This window comes from Scaptodrosophila lebanonensis, unplaced genomic scaffold (genome assembly GCF_003285725.1).
Source record: "Scaptodrosophila lebanonensis strain 11010-0011.00,11010-0021.00 unplaced genomic scaffold, SlebRS2 tig00000001-arrow-pilon, whole genome shotgun sequence".
Lineage (NCBI taxonomy): Eukaryota > Metazoa > Arthropoda > Insecta > Diptera > Drosophilidae > Scaptodrosophila > Scaptodrosophila lebanonensis.
Window position 1 is genome coordinate 14,406,304 of NW_022060529.1, and position 22,192 is coordinate 14,428,495.

At 43.8% G+C, this 22,192-nt stretch overlaps 5 protein-coding genes and 2 long non-coding RNA genes across 7 annotated transcripts; 4 read left to right on the top strand and 3 right to left on the bottom strand.

Moving 5' to 3' along the window:
• On the bottom strand, positions 1-577 carry LOC115633772. The gene is made up of 2 exons (XR_003996391.1): positions 285-577; positions 1-195 (listed from the first exon to the last, which is right to left on the bottom strand). It is a non-coding gene; the product is annotated as an uncharacterized LOC115633772 (long non-coding RNA).
• A 1,526-nt stretch (positions 578-2,103) lies between these two features.
• LOC115633770 (serine protease inhibitor 42Dd) lies at positions 2,104-4,180 on the top strand. The gene is made up of 4 exons (XM_030531245.1): positions 2,104-2,211; positions 2,279-3,663; positions 3,729-3,870; positions 3,943-4,180. The coding sequence occupies exons 1-4, from the start codon at positions 2,196-2,198 to the stop codon at positions 4,080-4,082; spliced, it is 1,683 nt and encodes a 560-aa protein (XP_030387105.1). The 5' UTR covers positions 2,104-2,195; the 3' UTR covers positions 4,083-4,180.
• A 1,014-nt stretch (positions 4,181-5,194) lies between these two features.
• Positions 5,195-6,652, top strand: LOC115634368 (serine protease inhibitor 42Dd). The gene is made up of 3 exons (XM_030532032.1): positions 5,195-6,157; positions 6,218-6,368; positions 6,427-6,652. Exons 1-3 carry the CDS (start codon positions 5,195-5,197, stop codon positions 6,543-6,545), a joined length of 1,233 nt encoding a protein of 410 aa, XP_030387892.1. The 3' UTR covers positions 6,546-6,652.
• A 761-nt stretch (positions 6,653-7,413) lies between these two features.
• Positions 7,414-9,021, top strand: LOC115633771 (serine protease inhibitor 42Dd). The gene is made up of 4 exons (XM_030531246.1): positions 7,414-7,569; positions 7,629-8,527; positions 8,596-8,740; positions 8,800-9,021. The coding sequence occupies exons 1-4, from the start codon at positions 7,548-7,550 to the stop codon at positions 8,919-8,921; spliced, it is 1,188 nt and encodes a 395-aa protein (XP_030387106.1). The 5' UTR covers positions 7,414-7,547; the 3' UTR covers positions 8,922-9,021.
• A 3,449-nt stretch (positions 9,022-12,470) lies between these two features.
• On the top strand, positions 12,471-13,000 carry LOC115630027. The gene is made up of 3 exons (XR_003995977.1): positions 12,471-12,540; positions 12,612-12,782; positions 12,842-13,000. It is a non-coding gene; the product is annotated as an uncharacterized LOC115630027 (long non-coding RNA).
• LOC115630017 (serine protease inhibitor 42Dd) lies at positions 12,979-14,466 on the bottom strand. The gene is made up of 4 exons (XM_030526656.1): positions 14,365-14,466; positions 13,425-14,314; positions 13,212-13,356; positions 12,979-13,125 (listed from the first exon to the last, which is right to left on the bottom strand). The coding sequence occupies exons 1-4, from the start codon at positions 14,450-14,452 to the stop codon at positions 13,001-13,003; spliced, it is 1,248 nt and encodes a 415-aa protein (XP_030382516.1). The 5' UTR covers positions 14,453-14,466; the 3' UTR covers positions 12,979-13,000.
• A 4,390-nt stretch (positions 14,467-18,856) lies between these two features.
• On the bottom strand, positions 18,857-21,440 carry LOC115624360 (2-amino-3-ketobutyrate coenzyme A ligase, mitochondrial). The gene is made up of 4 exons (XM_030519067.1): positions 21,404-21,440; positions 21,059-21,273; positions 19,351-20,212; positions 18,857-19,117 (listed from the first exon to the last, which is right to left on the bottom strand). The coding sequence occupies exons 1-4, from the start codon at positions 21,438-21,440 to the stop codon at positions 18,960-18,962; spliced, it is 1,272 nt and encodes a 423-aa protein (XP_030374927.1). The 3' UTR covers positions 18,857-18,959.
• Between the last annotated feature and the right edge of the window lie 752 nt (positions 21,441-22,192).

Genomic DNA, 22,192 nt, shown 5'->3' on the forward strand with positions numbered 1-22,192 from the left:
TGAATTTAAATTTGTTTATTGTTGTAATTAAAGTTATTTTTAAGAACAAAGGTCTTATTCATAAATGTTACAAATGATAACGACGGTAAATTGCTTCCTGCCACTCAAACAATAAATGTTTTGATTATAACTTCCTGTGGATTCATTTAAATTTAAATGTACGTGAGCTGCAATTAATGAGTGGCTTGGGAGAAGCTGCAAATCAAACATAAGAATTTGAATTTGAATTTAACAACTGAAGGGTATTCCCATTTAAAATAATGCTGTTCTCATTTTGTTCTCACCTAATGACTATGCAGTCCGAAACTCATATACGATATTTTGATGCATTTATCTCAAGAAACTCGCGGCGTGTTTCTTGTGTCTAACTAGCCGGCAATACTTGCATATATAAGAGCTACGTTCTGTTCTTTTCTCCAAGCCTTTTCGTTTTATTTATTGAGCTAATCGTTTTCTACAGCCACGCATGGTTGCTGAACTTTTATCAGGCGGTGCAGCTCGAGTGCATGCCGAGCAGGTAACCCGGTCGGGCCCACCTGTCGCCCAGTAATGAACTATGCCGGCGGCTCAACTCATTTATTGATTGCATTTTGTAGTACTCGTACTTGTCGCTGTTGTCATATCTGCGATGAAACTGCTCTATATAGCCTGCGTGTGAGTGGTTATATCTGCACCGTCGGTCGTTCTGTCGGTGGCCCAATTGCGGGCACTCTGACACCACAGTGCAACTAAGGCAGCTCAGGCAGCTCGGGCGGCAGGCAGAAGAGGTGGCATGTGTTTGACAAGAGGCGGGTACACGAACCGTAATGAGGCAGCGGCTCTAATTGGACTATATTTTGTTTACACATTTAGCTGTGCAATTAGGTCAGCTTTGCGTGAACATGTATGTGATATAATGCCGAGTTATCAAATGCATTTTGTGGTCGGTTTTACATAATTAAGAATGACGACTGCCTCGGCTTCCATAGCAATGCCGTGTGAGGTCTTGCTACTCGTTTTATCACGCCTCAGATTTGAATATCTAATGAGCATGAGAAATTAATTTATGCGGACCATTACGACACACAATGACGTTTTCCAAGCGTTGAGTCAAAGTTCTCGAGAGACTAAATATTCGAAGTCATAAAAATGTCAACAGCCATTTAAATATTTGAAGAAGGGTATAATATACGGTAGGGAAATTTCTAAGTCCATTTCATTTAAGCATTTGATAAATAATTTTTTTTTAATAGCAGGAAATATTCAATTTATGAGCTGGCACTCTCTTTCATGGAGAAAGCCAGTTGCCTGCGGCTATACTTGTAATATTTGTTCGCTCGCGTACAAATCAGTGAACACAAAACTGATGCACTCTGCAATGCAGGTGTCTGACTTGATACTTGGACTAATTAGTGAGGCAAAGCAACGCCCCCAAAGGCCAACCACAAAGTACCGTTGTGTAGTAGATAGAGCCGATTAAGTCCATATCGATGACGTCGCCTATGGTGCGGAAAGTTGGGCATTTCATGCGCCGAGTGTGTATATGTGTTAGACGGGGAACTCAGCGGGCAAATCCCAAAGCACTACGACAATCGGCAAACAACTGCACCGATCGATGTAGAGAGAGAGAGAGAGAGAGAGAGAGAGAGAGAGAGAGTGCGCTCTCTGAGGAAATAGCGAGACGTAGATACGATCTGAGCAATATGCATAGTTTCTTTCTGTAATTAGCATGCCGGGTTTTTCCAAGCCTGTTGAGCAGTTAGAGCAGTTAGAGCAGTAGAAGCAGAAAGCCAGTTAAGAGTGCACAATCGAGAGAGACTGAGCGCCAGCAGAAAGTTCTCAGAAAGTGATCGCTCGTAACTGGTTTAGTGGCCATTAGATCGATCGGGTGAATCTATTGGCTCCCCAATACACTACACCATAGCTTGGAGCTGTCGCGTAGCGTACAAAGCGGACGCTTTAGCGATGCCTTGGCTGCGTTCTAGACCGGTTATCTGATAGCGAAATCGAAGCGTACACGCTCCCATCTCATTTTTTAAGTTCGCTTTGTTTGCGCACGTCGATGCCTTGTGGTTTTTGCAACGCAACCCGTCGATCAGTTTTGTATTAAAGCTGCGCCAGAGCTGAACACCGGGCTCACTACAACGCGAGAAGGCGACAAAAACGAGTTCTACTCCACAAATATTCACATCTACTGGTCATTCTACAGTAGCAGCATGGCGTGCAAGTATTGTAAGCAACGATCGCCCTGCCATTATGTGAACACTTTTAACCATAAATACTCCACCACCATCTTCAGCACTGCTGTTTCTGTTCACCTTTCTGGCATGGGCGCCGGTTCCCCACCTGCAGGCGCACGGCCTCTATAGCCAGCAGGGCTACTTAGTCGCCTTCTCTCTCGGCAGCAGAGCGGCCTTTCCCGAACAGCCACAGTCACAGCCTCAGCCACAGCCACAGCCACAACCACAACCACAGCAACGGATACAGACGCAGCAGCCACAGCCGACAGCAAATGCTCCAAATATACCGCTGGTGCGTCAACAGCCCCGGAATCCCGCTCAGTATCCACCTAAAGACCTGCAACAGCGCCTAGATGTCAACAACCAAGCGCAGTTGGTTCCTCAGCCACTGCCACAGCCAGCAGTGCAGCAAAATCGACCACAGGTTGATCTCAATGGACGGCCAGTGGTGCCAACTGTTCCCACACCAGCAGTCGCCGGTGCCATTCCTATCGCCACCCCGATTTCAGTCGGTGCTCCTGTCCCCCCTGGACCGTTTACAACAGTTCAGGCACATAATGCTCCCTCCGCTGGGCCCGTTGCCCAGGGACCTCCCCGTCCTGCACCAAAGTACAGCTACATGGAGAATTTCAGCTCGCACCTTTTCAAACAGATATGGCCCAATGCGCTAAACCAAAACATGGTATACTCACCATCTTCTCTGCATTCCATACTGGGCCTCATTTATGGCGCTTCAGGCGGAGAAACAGCGGAAGAGTTACGAGTTGCAGGTAAATTCTCAGCGAAGAAAGCCGTGGCCGAGGACTTCGAAAGACTGTTCAATATGTTGCGAGGCTCACCGAATGCTCAGCTTTCCGTATTAAGTCGCGTGTTCTATAATTACAAGCTGGGTGGCCTTAATCCCGATTACCGAAACTATGCGGTCACATACTTTAATTCGGACATCGAGAAAGCCGACTTTGCGAATCCAAAGACCGCAGACCGCATTAATGCCTGGGTATCAGATAGCACGTCCAATCGCATAAGGAATCTGGTCTCGCCCAATGATTTTGATGATAGAACTGAGGCTTTCCTGATCAACGCCGTCTTCTTTAAGGCGCGATGGGCCAACGAGTTCTCGGCCATGGACACTATGGACGCGCGATTTCGGGTCAATAGCAATACGGCAGTCAATGTAAAAATGATGTTCAATGACGACATATTCGACTATGTGGACTTGCCGGAGTTGAATGCAAAGGCTTTGGAGCTACCATACGCGTCTACATCGATCAGCATGCTATTCATTTTGCCAAATGAAATCGATGGATTGGCGCAGTTGGAACACCAGTTGGGAGACTACGATTTAAATAAGATTGCAGCCAGGCTGCGCAGAGAATCTGTGACAGTTCGCATTCCTAGGTTCCGGATTGAGTTCGAACAGGACATGACTGGACCCCTGCAGAAGGTAAGTAAGCAGATAAGGCTCAAACGCAACTTAGGACTTGAGAGCTCTCCCTTCATCCGTTTCAGATGAATGTGCGTCGCATGTTCCAGAAGAACTCGCAGGTGGATGCAATGTTAATGCCACACACGAACGTAATGGTCTCCAAGATTATACAGAAGGCGTCCATTGATGTCAATGAGGCGGGGTCTGAAGCAGCCGCGGCCACATGTAAGTACTGCAATGTCAAGTGCCTTGAAATTGGACCAATTATAATGTTGCTTTTGTCTTCCCCCATTTCAGATGCCAAGTTTGTGCCACTCTCGCTGCCCGTCAAGGCTCGTGAGTTCAACGCCGACCATCCATTTGTGTTTGCCATTCGCACACCGGACGCTGTGCTCTTCATTGGCCATGTGGTGGATCCCCCCCATGCGGCGAGCTGAGTCGACTCTCTAGTGATAAGTGCTTAGTATTTTATATTATTTTAACGCAACATTTCGCTACTACATAGTACGTATAATAAATACTCATATAAAACAAACATCTGCTGATAACCTTTGAGGCTCGATCATGCAGCTAAGATTCCATATGCGCCGCCAGCGTTTGCTTATTCAAATGTTGTACCTTTTCCAATGATGCTGTGAGAATTTCCAGCACGGATTTGCCCACAACGTTGCCTGTTGGGTCTGTTGGGTTTGTTGGGTTTGTAAGCGCGAAACCCGTTTCGCCAATTGGCATTGCCCCTCTGATCTTAAACGTGAGCAAGTTTGTGACGCCATTGGTGGCTCTGCAACTTGTTTTTAAGTAAACAATATATTCAATTGATAAATGAAACCATGATCGATGACTGATGCCTGTTCTTAACTTGTTTTTATTTGAAAACTTCCTCGTTAAATTTGTAGTCCAACAGCCGGCGAGATGCCAATTGGTTGTTCTAATTGCTATGGGAATTCCAACTTCGAGGGCTACAACGCTGTCTAGGGGTGCTGACTAATTGAAACGCTGTTGAAAGGCGCACACTTTTCTAATTATTGACAAAGAGATTTGCCAGACATATATCTATTCGCTTCTATAAATTTGAGTTAAGAGAGAATGAAGAGAGAAGCAAGGCTGCTACAGAGGGTCTGTCTGAGAACATGATTTCAACAGAGTCGTCGTAAGTATTATATTACAAATACAAAATGATTGAAAGATTTGAGAAACAGAGAGATTATAAACATTACTACACTGGTCTAAGTAGCTCCCATGAAATACTAGGTCAGGTAGGCAGAGGCGAATTCTCGCGTCTATGCTTGATTCGAATTATGGAGCACAAAAACATTCCATAAGTGGTCTGTTGCCTTATCACTATGGAATTTCAATTGAAATTCTTGAGCTTTGATTATGTTTGCCTCCAAAATTATCGTAAATAAAATCTACAACAATAATAAACTGAAAACCTGATCAATTCATAGCGTGTGGATTTTCCATTTATGTTGCGTCGTGCTTAGTTATATGTAGACTTCAGAAGCTACAACGCCGTCATCTCAAAGCTTGGAATAACCTAGCTTTGAACATGGCCAAGAATTGGATAGAACTTAGAACTACAATTTTCTTGCTGCTCGCGGCCAGTTGGCTCGCAGGCGGCAGTGGGACTGGCAGTTCAGGAACTAGCGAGGCCAATGAGCACTTCGCCTTGCTGCTCTCCACCAGCCTGGGAGTGGGACGACCTCAGCATAATGTGGCCGTTTCACCCATTCTGCTGCAGTCCGCTCTTGCTCTGCTCTATGCGGGGGCAGCAAGCGAGTCCCCTACGGCCCGAGAGCTAAGAAGAGCCCTGCAGCTGCAGCATTTGGGCTCTCCAGGGCAAGTGGTGCTTCGCTTCCAGGAGCTGATGTCTGCTTTGAAACAGGCGCCACCCATTAGCTGTAAGATGAGGCTGTTAAGCGAATTCTACACGCGACAGCGCTACACCTTTGACTTCAGAGACGAGTTCGAAGTGCAGGCGGGGCGGATGGGCATTGGAACGAATCGCTTGGACTTCGACAAAGCCTCGACCGCGGCAGAGCGCATCAACTACGATTTTCTAACGCGCACCAACTACAGCGTGGGCGAGGTGGTCAGTGCCCCTCTGCTTGAACTGGCCATGGAGGACACACCCTTTCTGCATGTATCTGCGCTGACTTTTAGCGGGGCCTGGGCGGCGGCCTTCGATGCCAAGGAGACAGAACGCTTGAATTTCTTCAGCAATGAACACAACTTCAAGCTTGTGGATGCCATGTTCTCGCAGCATCGTTTCAAGTATGCAGAGGTGCAGGATCTGGACGCGCGTATCATAGAGCTGCCGTACGACCGCTCAAGCCTGAGTCTGCTCATTGTGTACCCCAATCAAGTGACGGGTCTGACAGCCCTAGAGCGTAAGCTTTTGGGCACAAACTTGCAGCACTTGCGTCGCCAATTGCAGGAGCGGAAAGTGGCACTAACGCTGCCCAAGTTCAGCCTGGTGGTGCACAACAATTTGAAGGAAACGCTGACACAGGTGAGCGGATGAGATTCCACATGTTTGTGCTTGCTAACATTTCTACTGTTTGTCCTAAAGCTCGGCATGGGAAAGATGTTTACGGATGAAGCGCAGTTTAGCAATATCTTCAGCGCTCTGCTCTCCAGTTCGGCGCCCCATTTGAGCACAGTGGCTCACACCGTTGTCCTCGAGATCGACGAGAGAGGTGGCGACGCAGGAGGCACGTTCTGTAAGTCTGATGAGATAGCTTGACATGAATAGTACATATTTCGATATCGGCCCTACAGTTGCAGCCTTTGGGGATCTATTTCGAGCCACGGTGCCCCTCGTGATCAATCATCCGTTCTACTTTGTCATCAGCAATGAGGATGTGGTGCTCTTGGCCGGCCATATAGTCGATATATAGTGTATTAATGAGACACTTTGTGGTTTTACTATTCAAGGCAGCGCATAAGGTTGAAGCCGATGTTGTTTTGGTTGTCTCTTGAAAAGGTTATCGTTATCAGTTAGTAAATAAACATTATGCCAAAGGTGATAAATGATCCGTAAACAAAGCCTACTCTATCTGCCAAGAGAGCGTTTGGCGTACCCAAGCCGAGCCATCAGTCGTGCTTGATCTAATTCGAACAAAAGCTATTTGAATGCACAGTGGGGCACACAGAATCCATATTAATGAAAAACATAACATTTTCTAATACTTCTAGATGTGCTTTCTATTATTTAAGATGGATAATTATAGACGAGATTCCATCAAGAATTAAAAGGTCTAATATTGTCTTTATTTAGAATATCGTTAAAAGGTTAGAGGATAGTTTCACGTGGAAGAAAAGGATGTATTCCCCAAGCTAGAGATTAAATTTTATTTGTTAGAGTTAAATTTTATTTCAAAGGCACAAATTAAGGACATTTATAGGAATGGGTGTGGTACATTCTATTAGTCATTCTCTCTTCTCATTGCTACACTCAGAATAGATTGATAATGATCCGATCAGATCAGATTGGTATACAAATATCGTAATAAAAGAATCTTATCTCATATGTTCATTTGACCATCCATAGCCAGCATTTGAGACACACGAGCGATGAAACATCTGACAGTACGGGCTTTATACGACGCAAGATTCTTAGTTTGCTTTGAAATCAGTTTGAAGAACATTGTTTTTGTCCCATTGTACACTGTGAGCAGATATGCTAGTAATAGGCGAGCGTTTCTGATTCAAAACAACTTCTAAAAAGCCCAGACCCAGGGCAGACAGTCGTTAGCAAAGCCAGCTCGCTTTTCAGTTCTCATTCAGACGTTGAAGTCGACAACTAAAAGTGCCAATTGCTTGAGCAAAAACGCCCGGCGGTATCATCATCAAAATTGTATACTATACACTAATACTTGTATATACAATATATCGACAAGATGAAGTGGCCTTGCCTATTACGTAAGCCAGAGTAGGCAGACTTGCGGCAACTGCTCCAATAATGAAATGCACTCTTACAGTTTTATTGTCGCTCCTGGGAATCTGCGGTGCCAAGACAATTTCCGGCACCGACACTGCCATTGAGCGAAATCTGCTAAGTGCTGAGCTCTATAATGCTGTGGGCGGTGAGAATGTTAACGAGAATGTGGTGATCTCGCCAGCTGCCATCCAATCCTCGATGGCATTGGCCTTTTATGGCGCCAAGGGTCGCACAGCCAGTGAGCTGCAACAGGGCATGCGGCTCGGTTCGGCCGATGCTGAGGAGGTGGCGCGCCGTTTTGGCGATTTTCAACAGTCGCTGACGCGAGACAACAGTCTGCGATTGGCCAACAATATCTACATCAATGAGAATCTGGAGTTCAAGGGTGCTTTCCGCGATCTTGCCCAGCGTCAGTTTGACTCGAACATCGATAAGCTGGACTTCCATCCACCGTACAATAAGCGCACGGCTGAGAATATTAATCGCATTGTGGAGACCAAAACCAATAACAAGATCACCAACATACTGAAGCCAGAGCTGCTCAATGATCGCACCGAAGCCGTCATCGTGAATGGCATAGCATTTGGGGCGCCCTGGCAGAAGGCTTTCAAGCTGGACAAGACCGCGAAACGATCCTTCCGCACGGGCAATGGCCAATCCGTGCAAGTGGACACCATGTGGACGCTGCAGAACTTCAACTACGCCGAGGTGCGCAGCCTAGACGCCAAGGTTGTGGAGCTGCCATACCAGAATGCCGAGTACTCCATGCTGCTGGTGCTGCCCAATCGCAAGGATGGACTTCGTGCCCTGCAGCAGAGCCTGGTGGGAAAGAATCTTTTGAGCGAGATCGATCGCGACATGAGCGTGCAGAAGGTGGAGGTGCAGTTGCCCAAGTTCAGCGTGACCTTCGGCGTGAGCTTGGAACAGCCGTTCAAGCAGGTGGGTGGCAGTCCAACCAATCCCGCAAGACCTTCCTCTTGATTTTTATTCGCTTCTTACGCTTACAGTTGGGCATATCTACCATGTTCTCTCGCGATGGCGACTTTGGAAACATGTACCGCATGTTCGTCAGCCATTTCATTAATAGTGTGGAGCATAAGGCCCATGTGGAGGTTTCGGAGGCGGGCGTGGAACAGCCACTCGAGTCGGGCGGTAAGAGCAATATGTCCGAGTTAACACTTCATGTCTAATATTATTCGATCGTTTCGTAGTACTGAAGAGCCTTTTCTCGCGCTCAAAGAAATTCGAGGCCGACCACCCGTTTGTGTTCGCCATCAAATTCCGGGACTCGATTGTCTTTATGGGTCACATCGCGAACTATGCTTATGTCTGAGAGCTCAAATGACAACTTTCAAGTGTTAATTAAATATTTGTTGTTTGTTGATTCTGTAAATTAATGCAAAAATACAACATATATTCCACCTTGGCGTGAATGCGTATGTTAATTAATTTTAGCAACGGTAAACAATTCAATCCAATTGCCAAATGTTGGCTAAGGAAACATCTTGACGGACCTAAACACGTCCAAGCAGCAACATTCAAATAAGCAATGAAGTGTGCTTGAAACATCAAGCCAATAACCCATATTTTAAAAAGACGCTTGGATGTTTTGGTTTTGTGTTGAAATGTATCTTTAAGTATGCAAATGAAATGTGAGATATTTTATCGCAAAATGCGAAAGAAGTAAATTGTTAAATACATACATATTTATTGAGCCCTATGTGTATCTAAAACTTGTGTTCCACTCACCGTTCGAGCTCCACGTGCGTTTGGTTTGTTGTTGTTGTATCCATTTTTAAGACGCACGTCTGATGCAGATCCCTGTTCTTATCTCGATTCGGATTTGTTTGCTAAATGTGCTTTTTATTTGTTGCTGTTTTATTTGCATTTATGCTTGCTTCAACACTTTGTGCACATAAACATTGAGCTGCTGAGGAATTTTTCTTATTAATTTTCGAGGCACAGCGCCTGTGTGTGTCGCGCTGCCTTTAATCGCGAACATAAATCAACGAAGGCAAATTTTTTCAAATGCCAACAATTCGAGGCTTAGTGTTTTCAGTCGATGTCGTTGTTTCGCATACACTATAGTACGAGTACGGGTATATTGTGCGCTCATGTTTAGTTATAAAAAATTGCTGAGTGCTCGTCGATTTGGTGGCCACTTCACTGGAAACTGGTTCAGACCGAAACGCGGTGTGGCTTTTGTCAGGCCATAAAAATTAATTGTACATGATAGTTATGCGGCTTGGAAACAGTCGCAAAAAAAATCGAATCAAATCAAATCCCAAAGTGACGCCAAAGGCGGCCAAGTGGTGAGCAATTGGCGAGCAAATTAAACAGCGCATTGATTAACACACAGCCTACAATTAATAGCAAGGCATTTCATTTCAAAATTTTGTGCGCTTCAATATCTAATGGCAATGTGAGCACAACACCATCCGAGGAGGCATGAAATTGTCATACTCCGGGCAGTGGCAATCATGAAAAATTAATGAAAGCATTTAAAATAATTGAGCGCATTTTCCACTTGGCAGCAGCAATTTTCCCAATAACGCGCGCGCCAACGTTCGAGCTGGATGGAGATGGATCGATCGGTAGCGAAACAAAATAAATAATAAAAAAAAAAATAATAATAATACATAAAACAAACAAACACACACTTGGGCAGAAGTTGTGGCTTCGACCGCTGCAGGCTGCAGGCGGCAAGCGGCAAGCGGCAGGCTGCACTGTTGTATTCGCAAGCGTGTTGCCAATTTTGATTTAATTCTTTGTGGTTTCTGGCACGGCACTAAAAAGGCAGGCTGCCGTTTTTCAAGTAGCCTGTTGGGGCACGCAAGCCTCAAGACAAAAGGCTTACACTGATTTGAAATGCATGATAAACCCACCAACACTTACACACACAGACACACACACACACACACACGCGAAGGAGCATGCACAAGGATGCCCATATTTATATACATACGAGTGTATTGTTGTTGTTGCTGTTGTTGTTACCAACGATTGTTGCACTTTCAAACGCACGACGCACGCGCAACAACAAATGCGAAAAGCGCTGGCAACGCGCCGAAGTGGGTTTGTAGTCGTACGAAGCACGCAGCAGACTGACAGCAGCGGCTGCACGATGCGATTTGCGGCTCCACGCCGAGCGCCAACAACAAGAACGAACTCCAAAATAAGAACAACAACAACAGCTTCAGAGCTGGCTGCGATCGTTTTGAACACGAGAGCGCGAGCGCGAGCGCACGAGAGCGTGATTGCGTGAGTGCGCGAGAGAGGGACTTCATTCGAAATACTGGTTCGTCTCTCTAGTGGAAAATACTGGGAATGGCAGATCGTGTAATTGTAATTCCTACAGCGCGCCCTTGTCACGTCTTTCTCGGTGCGCGTCCCTTTGTTAGAATTATGCTTCTTCACAACTTTTTCTTTGTTTCCCCCTACTTCAAGAGGTGACTGTGCATGTGTGTGTGTGTGTGTGCCTTGCATTCAAAGTGGCAGCAACGGCAGGTGCATGAGCCTTAAAAAAACGTACAAAATGCTTGTGGATATACAGACAGACATACCTACATACTTGAAATAGTCAGTACAGACAGAGAGTGCGCGCACCTCTGAGCGATTATTTGGACTGATGTGCAGCAGCAAATGGGTCCCCTAGCACGTTTATGCAATAAAACATTACACACACACACACTCACTCACACACACACACACACACTCCACATCCGCAGAAGCCCGCTCGTAGATCGCACAGAAAGAGGACCTGAGATACAAGTATTTCCCTACCTCGCCAGCAGTCGAGTGAAATTATTGAATGGAACTCGCAGGGCATGTAAATTTCGCATTATTTCTTCATTTCTGGCCACAGAAAAACTTTTAACTCATTCGCTTTACGGTAAACTCCTCGATAAAGTTCATTTAAAATAACCGTAACGGAATTTAATTTTAAAATTCTACAGACAATTGTGGCTTAAATAAATAGCTCATGGCTAAAGAAATATTTGTATATATTGTGCAACAAAAAGCAACACAATCAAGCTTTTGAATCCAATTATTACTACAACTGCGCTCTCGATATAAATTGAATCTGTCTTTGATTTAAATTTGATGTGAAATGGTCTACAAAAATATGAATCACACTGCCTTTAAACAGATGATAAAAATCAATATAAAATCTTTAGATCTTTACTTTTGTTTTAATTAAATGCTTTATTTTAATTTCTTCTATCAAATCGGCAGAATTCAAATTACTTAATTCCATTGAGATGACTTTCGATTTTAATGTTCAGAACACTTTAACTGACTTTTCATCTCAATAATAGAATATTGCCTATTGTGAAGGTGCGGCAGAACCTTACCCAGAATAAAACAAATTTATTTCAACACAGCTATTTAAACTCCAGTTAAGATCAGCCGACTTCAAATCGTGATGCATATTCTGAAAATCTGTTACCAATCTGTGGTGCTTTTGAAAAGACACAATTTTCTAAGGAAGATTAGTTGAGTTAATAAGATTTTTTGAAAAGTCAATAAAAAGAACTCGTTACTCTGTTATTTGTGCACTCATCCCAGTGTGTACTGTATTTCTTATTTCAAGCACTCTTACATTATTTTCTTTCTTCGAAAACACGGCGGAGTTTAATTTTTGGGTCAATTGTGTATGCAAACACATATTGAACATTATTTATCTGAGCATTTAATTTCATTATTTATCGAGCCCCTGCGCTTGCATGTGTATTTTTAGCAGCGCCCAGCAATCACGTACGAGTTTCAACAACAATTTTTCTGTGTGCTTACAGTCACTGATGGTGTGGTCTCTCTGTCTTCTAATCGAATTAACATGGCTATTTGATATGGCTGTTAGACAGTTGATTAGCTCGGAGCCCACCCGAATGCCACTAGTTTCTTTGCCAGCCTCGCAATTGCAATGAAGTTGTTCGCGATTCCAGCTTTAGGTTTGTATATTGCTTGATCTGCATCCTTTGCAGGCGAACTTTATCATTTTTCATATACTACTATATATAAGTGCTGACCTCGCTTGTCGTCGGAGTCATCTGCGATACGCACTTAAAGGAGTGCGATCAAATATGTGGCTCCGCTTATATACCCTACTGCGCTTTCAAAGGCTGCTACTTAACCGTAGACCACTGTGCGGTCAACCAATTGAATTGCGAGCGCATTCATAGTGGAAGAATTCGTGAGCACATAATTCAAATACTTGATTATTTAAATACTTTTTACTGATGTCCCCAACAGCTCTCCTTATCGTGGCAAAGGGAAAATGTGCGTCCACGATGCTACCAAAATGCACCAGCTTCGAATACTAAGAGCGAGCAGACAAATTGTTGTAAAAGTTGAATATTTATTGCAAATAAAATACAGTGTGATGTATGCGGAGAGAATTAAAAACTAAAATTAAAATTTGACAATGTGTCCAGTAAAGTAAACGGCGTGCTGATCGCGTATAATGAATACAAATGGATGATCGGCGACAAAGGTTTTCGGGTCTAATGGCAACGACATGGGTACGCCCGCAGCATCTGTAAGGAGATCGAACAAAAAATTGCGAATTAACGATAGACTGATCGAGTGATGGATAGAGTGAGGATTGAGCCAGAGATCTTACAGCTGAGTCCAGCAGCCTCGCAGCCAATCTCGTTGACATCAATGAAGGTCTTGTGCTGCACTTTTGTGATGCGCGTGCCAATTGGTGACTCGTAGAAAATGTTGCTGAAATCGGCCGAGTCCGAGAACATGGAGTTGATGCCCAGCTGGATTTTATGCGCAAAGAGAGAGTGTAAGGGAAAAGCTAAATATATTGTGGGTGAGTGTAACAAACCTTGCTCAATGTGGGCTTCAAATCGGTGTCGAACTCGAACTTAAATTTGGGCAAATACACCGAGACACTCTGCCAAGTCCAGCGCTCCTCGAGCCGCTTGAAGTCCACGCCCTTCAGCTTCTGCTCCAGCGCCGACAAGCCGCTCCGCTGATTGGGCAAAATAAACCACATGGTCATGTTGATGTTCTCGAAGAACAGCTCAATGGCCTTGGCATCCAGATCGGGGTAATCGGCGTAGTAGTACCAGTTGTCCGCAAACATGGTGGGCACTTGAATGGACTGCTGCTCGCTGAGCCAGAAATCGCGCTCCTTCGTGTCCTCATCGTTGAAGGGACGAGCCCAGCGCGCCTTGAAATAAATCGCATTCACCAGAGCAACGTTGGTGTCCGGCTCGAGTGAATCGACTACGTTCTCGATTTTGTTCTGCGTCTTCTCCTTCACCCAGCTGTTGATGCGATCTATCGCCTCCGCCTCATTCTCGAAGTTCAGCTCCTCCACGTCGGAGTCAAAGTACTTCTGTGCCACTTCCCGGAAATGGGAGGCCACCTTCAGATTCTCTCGCGTGTACACTTTGTTGGCTATTTCCACAACGGTCTTGGACTTAATGTAGGAGTGCAGCAGTCGATGGTAGCTCTCGGCCAGCCCATCCTTGCTCTCCTTGGCCGAGGCATGCAGGGTCTTCTGCAGCTCCGTTGCCGTCTTGCCTTCGGCCCCATAGTAGGCCAATCCCAATGCCAGTTGCACGGCTACGGGCGAGATGACGACGTTCTCCTGCTGGCGGTCTGTGACCAGCGTCTGAAAGAGTTCGGTGGCGAAGAGGTTGCGCTCCTTGATGGTATTGCCCTGCAGCGGCACCCCCATCAACGTCAGCACCAGCACCAACACTGCAACTGCCCAAAAGGTAAGGTTTTGTCAGTCAAGGGGGCGTTGGCCAACTTACAGCTTAGTCCGATCCGGTTCATGGCCGCAATTGCTCGCCAGCGTTGACACCTGAAGACTAAAAGTGAAATGGCAGTAGGAGCTGTCATTTATAGTCTGCAGGCTGCAGGAATCACGGCGCGTCGCAAGAACACTGCGCTGCAGCAGAACCCACACACACACACACACATGCAAGAACAGGTGGCGATGATGACGATGCACAAGCAGTTGGGGTACAAAGAAAGGCACTGGCAATCTACCTGTGGGGCTCTAGAATGTTTGTGACGAGTGCCTGGAATACTGGGTTCAGTTTGGAGCCACCGCGGTCTCTCTCATCCCGACTCTCTCTTTATTAGTCGATCATGCGCGCTCTCTGTCTCTCTCTCCCTCGCTCTCTCTCCTCAGTTGTGTGAAGTGCGCAACACTTGAGTTTGAATTTGCGTTTGTCTGCACACTTGTCTCTTTATACCCTTTACTGTATAGCTTAAGGGTATATTTAGTTTGGTGTATAAGTCAAAGGATATCAGACCCCATATTACATATACTTATTAATTTATTTGTTTATTTATAGTTAACAAAGAACTGCTAACTTTGCAAAAAAAAACAACATAAATTTAAATAATAATGGGAAAAAACTTATATATTTAAATAAAAAGAATTCAATATATTACATAGTATAACTTAAAATAAAATTAAAGAGTGAAACAAGTAGTGGAGTAGGATAGGATTATAGATTGTCTGAATCAAGGTGCAAGTATCTTAATGATGAAATAGGCTTAATGAAGTGTTCGAGGGTTATGTTGTCAGAAAAAATTTTATAATTGGAGCACAAGGACTCATTAAAGGCAAAATTGATTTACAATCTCAAGGGAACTGCCAAGTCTACGAGACCAAGAAGGAAATATAGGATTATGGAATATAGACTCCCCCTATATCACCGGCAAGAAGTTTGTGAAGGACTCCTGACTGCTAAACAAATTCTACGGCGATGTAGTGATTTTAGATCTACTTGTATTAATTTTTACCTAGAGCTAGGCCAGCGACTGTGCGAGTCCCAATTTAGACTCATATGATTAGCATAAGGAGCCAAAATCTCTTTCAGATAATACTCTACTAACAGAGGAGAGCTACTTATATCACTTAAAAAAAATTCTACTAATGGCATAAGGAGGGAATACAGTATATGCTCTTAGGCTCTGTGGAGAGTGTATAGATTCGGTGCAACTCTTAGCTCGTTGTTTGTGCTTGCGTTTGTGCTTTGGCTTTGCTGGCAGAGTTGCGACCAACAAGCCTCTTTGCCCTGCTCCTTTGGTTGTTGTTGTTGTTGTTGCTGCCGCTAGTTTTTGTTTTCTGAGCCGCAGACTTGCTCGTGTGTCAAATTATTTACATGCAGTTGGACGCGCGCACAGTGTGCCCAAGACGCTCCAAGATCTGTATCGCTCCATGCTGCCCAAGTAGTTGGTGAGCGCTGTCTAGTTTAATGGGCTACGATTTTCGCTTTTACGCGATGCCTTTAATGAGCTATTTTCGTATTTGTTTAGATAATGCATCTATAAACAAAAGGCACACAAAAAAAACTACAAAATAAAAGCAAAACAAACAGAAGTTTCGAAAATTGTTTACCGAACAGAGACTCATGCCGTTCCAATTAAATGCAATGCACATAAATTTAGGAAATCTCAACCTCCGACTACTTATAAACGCAGCATGCTCAAGATAACTGAACGCTCCAGCAGACCCGCGCCCAGGTTATCCAATTTTTTATCATTAAACGCGGACCCAAATTTTCTGATCGAACGTGTAAAACAACTGGCGACCATGGAGCGGGAGCCCATCAATAAGCGAAGACATGTGGCAGTGGCTGCAGAGCTCAGAACGGCCCTCGGACCACCGTTTCGTATCAAAGTCCCGAAATTTGTTATTTATGCACATTTTGTGTGAAATGCTAATAAATTTTAATGGAATTTTAAAAACATGCTTTATGGCGTTGCAAGTGCGGCGACACACATGCACATCCCCACAACCACATCCGCATCCTTCGCCACCTTTGCTTCTCTTCCCTTCTCCTTTCGTTGTCATGCGGCGGTGGCGTTCGAGCGCATAAATTTACCGACGTCCAATAACTGGACCGCTTTTTTAGCCGGGTCTGAATGCTGCCCAAATTTCTGTGCGGTTGCACTTCTTTTTTTTTTTGGGTATTGTTCTCCGTTTTGACAAAGTGGGGAGTGTAGAACGTCATAAATTTGTTGCTACCGTGTGAGCGCAATTCAGCATTCGGCTAAATTACTTTTAAAAAAATGATTCGTGCAAATTAAAGCCATTGCTTTTTTTTAAACAATTTCAAAATAGAATTGACTAAATATTTGTTTATTCTCGATAATATTTTCTTTAATTTGGTGATTGCAAAACAAACATGTAATGAGGCCTATTTAGGAGACGGGGTAGCAAGTACGAATAAAATGGGAAGTGTAAGGAATGTAGTTCTTTGATTTTTTTGATTAGTAATCCAAATATCCTGGAATCCCAGTATCCAATCCATCACCGCCTCGATGCTCTGAGCTGTGTCTGAATGCAGACTCAGACAACAAGCATCGCCTTTTTTTGAAAGGAACAAAAACACAATATTCTCGTGTAAATATGTGACAGATTGATTTGTTCAAATATTTAAATGTTATTCATTTTTTCCATGGATTCAACACAACACAATTCCGTTTTTGAATCCTCTTTGTTGTCAGCTTATAAAAGTTTGAAGATTTGGCCGCAGGCTTTTCAGTCGTTTGTTTTAACCTTTTTTTGTTCTATGCAGTGACTTCTAATTTTTTTATAATCAAGATATTATTAAAAAGAAAGCCAAGAATGATTTTTGCACAATTATTTCTATTAGAGAGAGTGCTTCGATTTCGACATAACATTACTTTATAGAAATGCATCAACTACGACGTTAAGATAAACATATTATCAACGATCTTTCAAATAGCAAATATATACTTGTAAAATATTACGATTATGTATTGTTTGTAATTACTTTAACTTGGATTATCTAGACCTATCTGTTTATATTTGGTGTTGTTTAAAGATCTCTCCAGCTCATGCGGATCCTGATATTTTCGGAGGACTTTCTGGCTAAGAAAAGCTGTTAAGTTATAAATAAACAACCAAATATATGGCAGTGATTTACTCAAATAAACATATAAATAGCATTCTATTGGTTGAAATGCAATCCTTTAATTTTATTTTATTTTGTTTCTTTCTTCTTCTGAATGCAAAAGGCATTTAAATGCTAATTAATTTAATGAATAAAAAGAAAGTGAAATTTATGAAAGGAACTAATAACAACTCCGACTGCGTTTTGTTTCTTTGTTTGATTTTTTTTAAATTTTGATAAGAATTAAACAAATTCTAAATAACAGACGGTGTCACATTCTGTGCCACCTTAACCACAGCTCGATCCTGTGCTTCCCCTATTTCCACTTGACCTCGTTATATTCTCAAATGATTGCCGAAATGATCACCAAGTTAATAGCCTTCGAGCGGTACTTTTTTGATCTAAATGGGTTCAAAAATACAGTCATAACAAGATAACTGTATGTACGCTAAGTATAGACATGCTTCTCACTCTGGAGCACTCTGAAGTTCAATTGCTTTGCACTAACAACTTCAATTTGGTGGCAAATGCTGGAAACACTTTCAATCATAAAAACTCGACAATTTCGCATCTCGATTGCAACGATTTCATTGAGTCGCCTTAAAAGTACAAAACCAGATTCTACTTAGGCCCGACTTCAGGCAGACATATATGTATGTATGTATGTATATATGTATGTATATACTTGTACACAGACTTACACATGTGTGTGCAGAGCTTAGCTGACTTTATATAATTTGTTACCATGTACTTGTATGTATGTACGAGTATGCATGTAAGCCAAGCTGTCCAGCGACCGGACGAGCCAAAGCTTGCTGCTGCTGCTGCTGATGTTGCTGTTGATGCTGATGTTGATGCTGATGTTGATGGTAAGCGTTCTGATTGAATGATTTCAGTGATCGAGACAAAACATTCTGAAGATCGTGAAGCCGTTGTGTGTTGTCTTTATGGTGGATACACACTGAGGCAGCAGCGAAAAAAGGGAATGTCGATAAAACAGACCGGGCACATGATTCAGGCTAAGCTCTGGCTGCTCTTACTGCTGGCTGGTGGCTGAGGCTGTGTCTGTGTCTGTGGCTATGGCTTTTGGTCCCTGCTAACATGCAACGGCAGCAAAATGTTGCTGATAAAAATAACTTGGCACAAAGTTCTTGCAGCTTAAGAATGATGAGGCAGCAACACGAATTATGTGACCGTTGCCTGCCTCTCTGTTTCTGTATATATGTATGTATATATGTATGTGTATATGTCTGTATATGTATATGTGTCTGTAACCAAAAACCAGTTGATGATAGAGCAAAAACCCCACAGTCCCAAAGTGAAAGAATCTGCAGCGATAGACAGAAGTTTAGGCCTCGCCACTCGCACATTTATTTAGTTCTCTTTGTCTTTATTCGTAAATGCAATAGGTTTCCACATAAATGCAACACAAAATACTTGAAATTTACGATTCGCGCCAACAACTCCGCCTCTCATTTGATCACCTTCAGAGTGCGGCCCACCTCGACGAATGCTGCGATGGCGCGATCGATTTCCGCTTCCGTATGCGCGGCAGAGATTTGCACGCGTATGCGAGCCTTGCCCTGTGGCACCACCGGATAGCTGAAGCCCACAACATAGATGCCACGTGCTGAAAGTGTCGACAATAATGCAGTTATTTACGGTTTTTTGAGAGCCTGCTCTTAAATCTAAAGTGATCTCAATGGATGTATGTATATGTATCTGCGCTTAGATATATCCTCAAAATGTTTCTGGTGAAAGGGGAAAGAGCCATTTACAGTGCATTCGAGAGTCTGGCTGGCACGACTTCAACATTCTAATCGTTGGCATATGGCATTTGAATGCCTAGAAGTGTTTACTTACACAACATTTGATCGGCGAATGCGGAGGCTAAGCGTGCGTCGCCCAGCATGACTGGACAGATCGGATGTTCCTCGCCGGCAATTACAAAGCCCGCTTTGGTCATGGCTGACCGGAATCTCAGTGTGTTGCTTTGGACGCGCTGGGTGAGTTCGCTGGAGGTGAGCAGCATATCCATAACTTTTAGGCCCACACCCACAACGGCGGGCGGCAGCGTATTGGAGAACAGATAGGGCCGTGATTTCTGCCGCAAAAAGGAAATCAGCTCCGCAGGTCCGGTCGTGTAACCACCGGAAGCGCCACCCAATGCCTTGCCCAGGGTCGAGTTAATAATGTCGACCTCACCCATAACATTGGCATACTCCTCAGTGCCGCGTCCCGTGGCTCCAAAGAAGCCCGTGGCATGGCATTCGTCTACAAACACCAGTGCATTGTATTTCTTGGCCAGCTCCACAATTCTCGCCAGCGGTGCAATGTTGCCATCCATCGAGAAGACCCCATCGGTGGCAATGAGCTTGACACGAGCATCGCTTGCCCGCAGCTGCTGTTCCAGGTCGGCCAGGTTGCGATGCTTATAGCGCTGCTTCCTGGCCTTGCACAGACGTATGCCGTCGATGATGGAGGCATGGTTCAGTTCGTCCGAGAAGACAGCATCCTCTGGCGTGAGTATGGCCTCGAATAAGCCCGCGTTCGCATCGAAGCACGAGGCGTACAAAATGGTATCCTCGCGTCCATGGAACCGCGCCAGCTTCTGCTCCAGCTGCTTGTGAATGTCCTGGGTACCACAAATAAAGCGCACTGAGCTCAGTCCTGCGCCATACTTCTCCAGCAGCTGCTGACTATATTTCACAATTTGCGGATCGTTCTGCCATGGATGACGAAATAGAAATTAAGTACACACGCTAGCTTCGGAATATATAGGAATAATAGCGTCTAAATAGCATTGAACAGAATTGTTAGTTTACAAAAAAAAGTAATGCATATAGACGTTTTAATTAAAATTCCTTAATTAGCTTTTAATTAACTCTAAGCTTCTCCTCCCAGTTCTGTGTTTTCTTTTTATATTGGTAGATCTACTATATTGACGCCTCTGACCACACTTGGCTGTAAGACGGGGCATAGCTTTCCAGAAGGGAAATAATATTCGCCATCGGGTCGTAGGCGTTTTACTAGTTGTTATTGTAATCTGATTAGATTTCTCCTACTTAGGCTTTTCTAGCTTATCAGTTTTTTGTATATAATTTTTATATATTGTGTTTAAGTCGACAGTCAATGTTTGTTGACATGAATATAAATAAATAAATAAAACTCGTTCGAGTAATGAAGATGAACACTAATCAGTGCATCGTGTAACCTTCCTAAAATGCAGAAAATATATATTAACTCTTGGAAGAGGATGGCAGATATATTAAAAGTAATACTGTAAATAAACTGAGATATCTTCCACCCAATTGTATAATATTCTTTATTATTTATTAAGTTTTCTTCTCCAATTTGTAGTTGTTTTTAAACTTGGATGTCCGCAAATTAGATTATGCCGACTATTTGCAATCTCTGTATATATTTTAAGTAATATGCAACTTAACCCCCAGCGACAATCATAAAATGTCTTCCAAAGGGAACGCGATTCTGAGACTGTTGCCAACTTTTCCCCCTCTGCCCGCGTAAGTAAAATATGTATATTGTACAAGTATTTCGGCAGCGCACTCACCGCCAGGCCCAGATAGTTGTTTGCACAAAAGTTGAGGATCTTCTGATCGCTGCCCTGCACCGTTATCTGTGTGCTCTGCGACGAGGTGATAATGCGCTCCGATTTAAAAGTTCCCGCCTCCTTGATGCTCGACAGCTGGTCGCTGAGCAGCTCGCGCAGCTGCGACTGCGCTGCCGAGCTATATTGACGCAGACGAGCATCGGATCCAGAGCACACTGTAAATGGCAGAGATTGCAGCACTCGATGAGATTGCATAATGGCCCGCACAACTTGTGATTTTCTAGGCCGGTCTAATTTGCATTTCCAGCACAAATTCAAGCAAACTACATAGTCTCGAACTCTTACCGCCGCGCAACAGCATTACTTTTGAGAAAATTGTCATAATTTTCAGATGTTGTTTTTCTTCACTCGCTTTGCTTTTTTTTTTTGTTTTTTTGTTTTCTGTTTTTTGCTTTTTTGTGCAAAATAGGTGCCCTCTAAAACTTTTTGCTGTCAAGTCGGCGCACCGCCTCGCACGCAACTGAACGGCGGCGGTTTGTTGACGCGCCATGGCAACCGCAACCCCACAGTTCCACAGCCCCACATGGCGACAGCAACAACAACTACAACTTAAAGTGTTGCTGCTGTAATTGTTGCTGTTGTTGTTGATTTTGCTGTCGTTGTCATTTGAAGGCGGAGGAGGCTCGCGCTCCCAACAGCTGATTTTTGTTTTCCAAACGGCGCCCGCCTTTCAACTGCTTATGTACTATGTAGTATGTACATACTATATGTATATAAATAGACGTTGCCTTTATGCTTGCTAAATTGATTTAATTTGCTTTCATTTGGGGCTCGTTCTGTCGCACTAGCGGTGTCGGCCGGAACAGCTGTACATATTCTGGATATACTCGTACATATAGTATACATGAATGTGATGAATGTGATTGCTTTTTGGCACAAATTGTGGAACTATACACTACGACTATGTACATACATACATATGTATGTATGTGTGTGTGTATTATATATATGACTTAAGTAAGAATTTGAGGTTGAGGAACTTACAAATTCTATGTTGCTTAGTGTACGTTACTTACAAGGCCAGTGCCAATTGGGCGAAGTTTTAATTCAATTTAGTTGAGAACACCTATAGGT

What these genes read in the sequence shown, in the direction of transcription:
- LOC115633770 (XM_030531245.1), top strand. An exon ending in TGACTGGACCCCTGCAGAAG is followed by an intron (nt 3,664 to 3,728) that starts GTAAGTAAGCAG and finishes CATCCGTTTCAG; the next exon opens with ATGAATGTGCGTCGCATGTT. An exon ending in TGAAGCAGCCGCGGCCACAT is followed by an intron (nt 3,871 to 3,942) that starts GTAAGTACTGCA and finishes CCCCCATTTCAG; the next exon opens with ATGCCAAGTTTGTGCCACTC.
- LOC115633771 (XM_030531246.1), top strand. Translation starts at nt 7,548, where the DNA reads ATGAAGTGGCCTTGCCTATTAC. An exon ending in TGGAACAGCCGTTCAAGCAG is followed by an intron (nt 8,528 to 8,595) that starts GTGGGTGGCAGT and finishes TTACGCTTACAG; the next exon opens with TTGGGCATATCTACCATGTT. An exon ending in ACAGCCACTCGAGTCGGGCG is followed by an intron (nt 8,741 to 8,799) that starts GTAAGAGCAATA and finishes ATCGTTTCGTAG; the next exon opens with TACTGAAGAGCCTTTTCTCG.
- LOC115630017 (XM_030526656.1), bottom strand. Translation starts at nt 14,452, where the DNA reads ATGACAGCTCCTACTGCCATTTCACTTTTAGTCTTCAGGTGTCAACGC. An exon ending in TGAAGCCCACATTGAGCAAG is followed by an intron (nt 13,357 to 13,424) that starts GTTTGTTACACT and finishes CATAAAATCCAG; the next exon opens with CTGGGCATCAACTCCATGTT. An exon ending in CGAGGCTGCTGGACTCAGCT is followed by an intron (nt 13,126 to 13,211) that starts GTAAGATCTCTG and finishes ATCTCCTTACAG; the next exon opens with ATGCTGCGGGCGTACCCATG.
- LOC115624360 (XM_030519067.1), bottom strand. Translation starts at nt 21,440, where the DNA reads ATGACAATTTTCTCAAAAGTAATGCTGTTGCGCGGCG. An exon ending in ACAACTATCTGGGCCTGGCG is followed by an intron (nt 20,213 to 21,058) that starts GTGAGTGCGCTG and finishes CATCCATGGCAG; the next exon opens with AACGATCCGCAAATTGTGAA. An exon ending in ATTCGCCGATCAAATGTTGT is followed by an intron (nt 19,118 to 19,350) that starts GTAAGTAAACAC and finishes CGACACTTTCAG; the next exon opens with CACGTGGCATCTATGTTGTG.
- LOC115634368 (XM_030532032.1), top strand. Translation starts at nt 5,195, where the DNA reads ATGGCCAAGAATTGGATAGAACTTAGAACTACAATTTTCTTGCTGCTC. An exon ending in TGAAGGAAACGCTGACACAG is followed by an intron (nt 6,158 to 6,217) that starts GTGAGCGGATGA and finishes TTTGTCCTAAAG; the next exon opens with CTCGGCATGGGAAAGATGTT. An exon ending in CGACGCAGGAGGCACGTTCT is followed by an intron (nt 6,369 to 6,426) that starts GTAAGTCTGATG and finishes TCGGCCCTACAG; the next exon opens with TTGCAGCCTTTGGGGATCTA.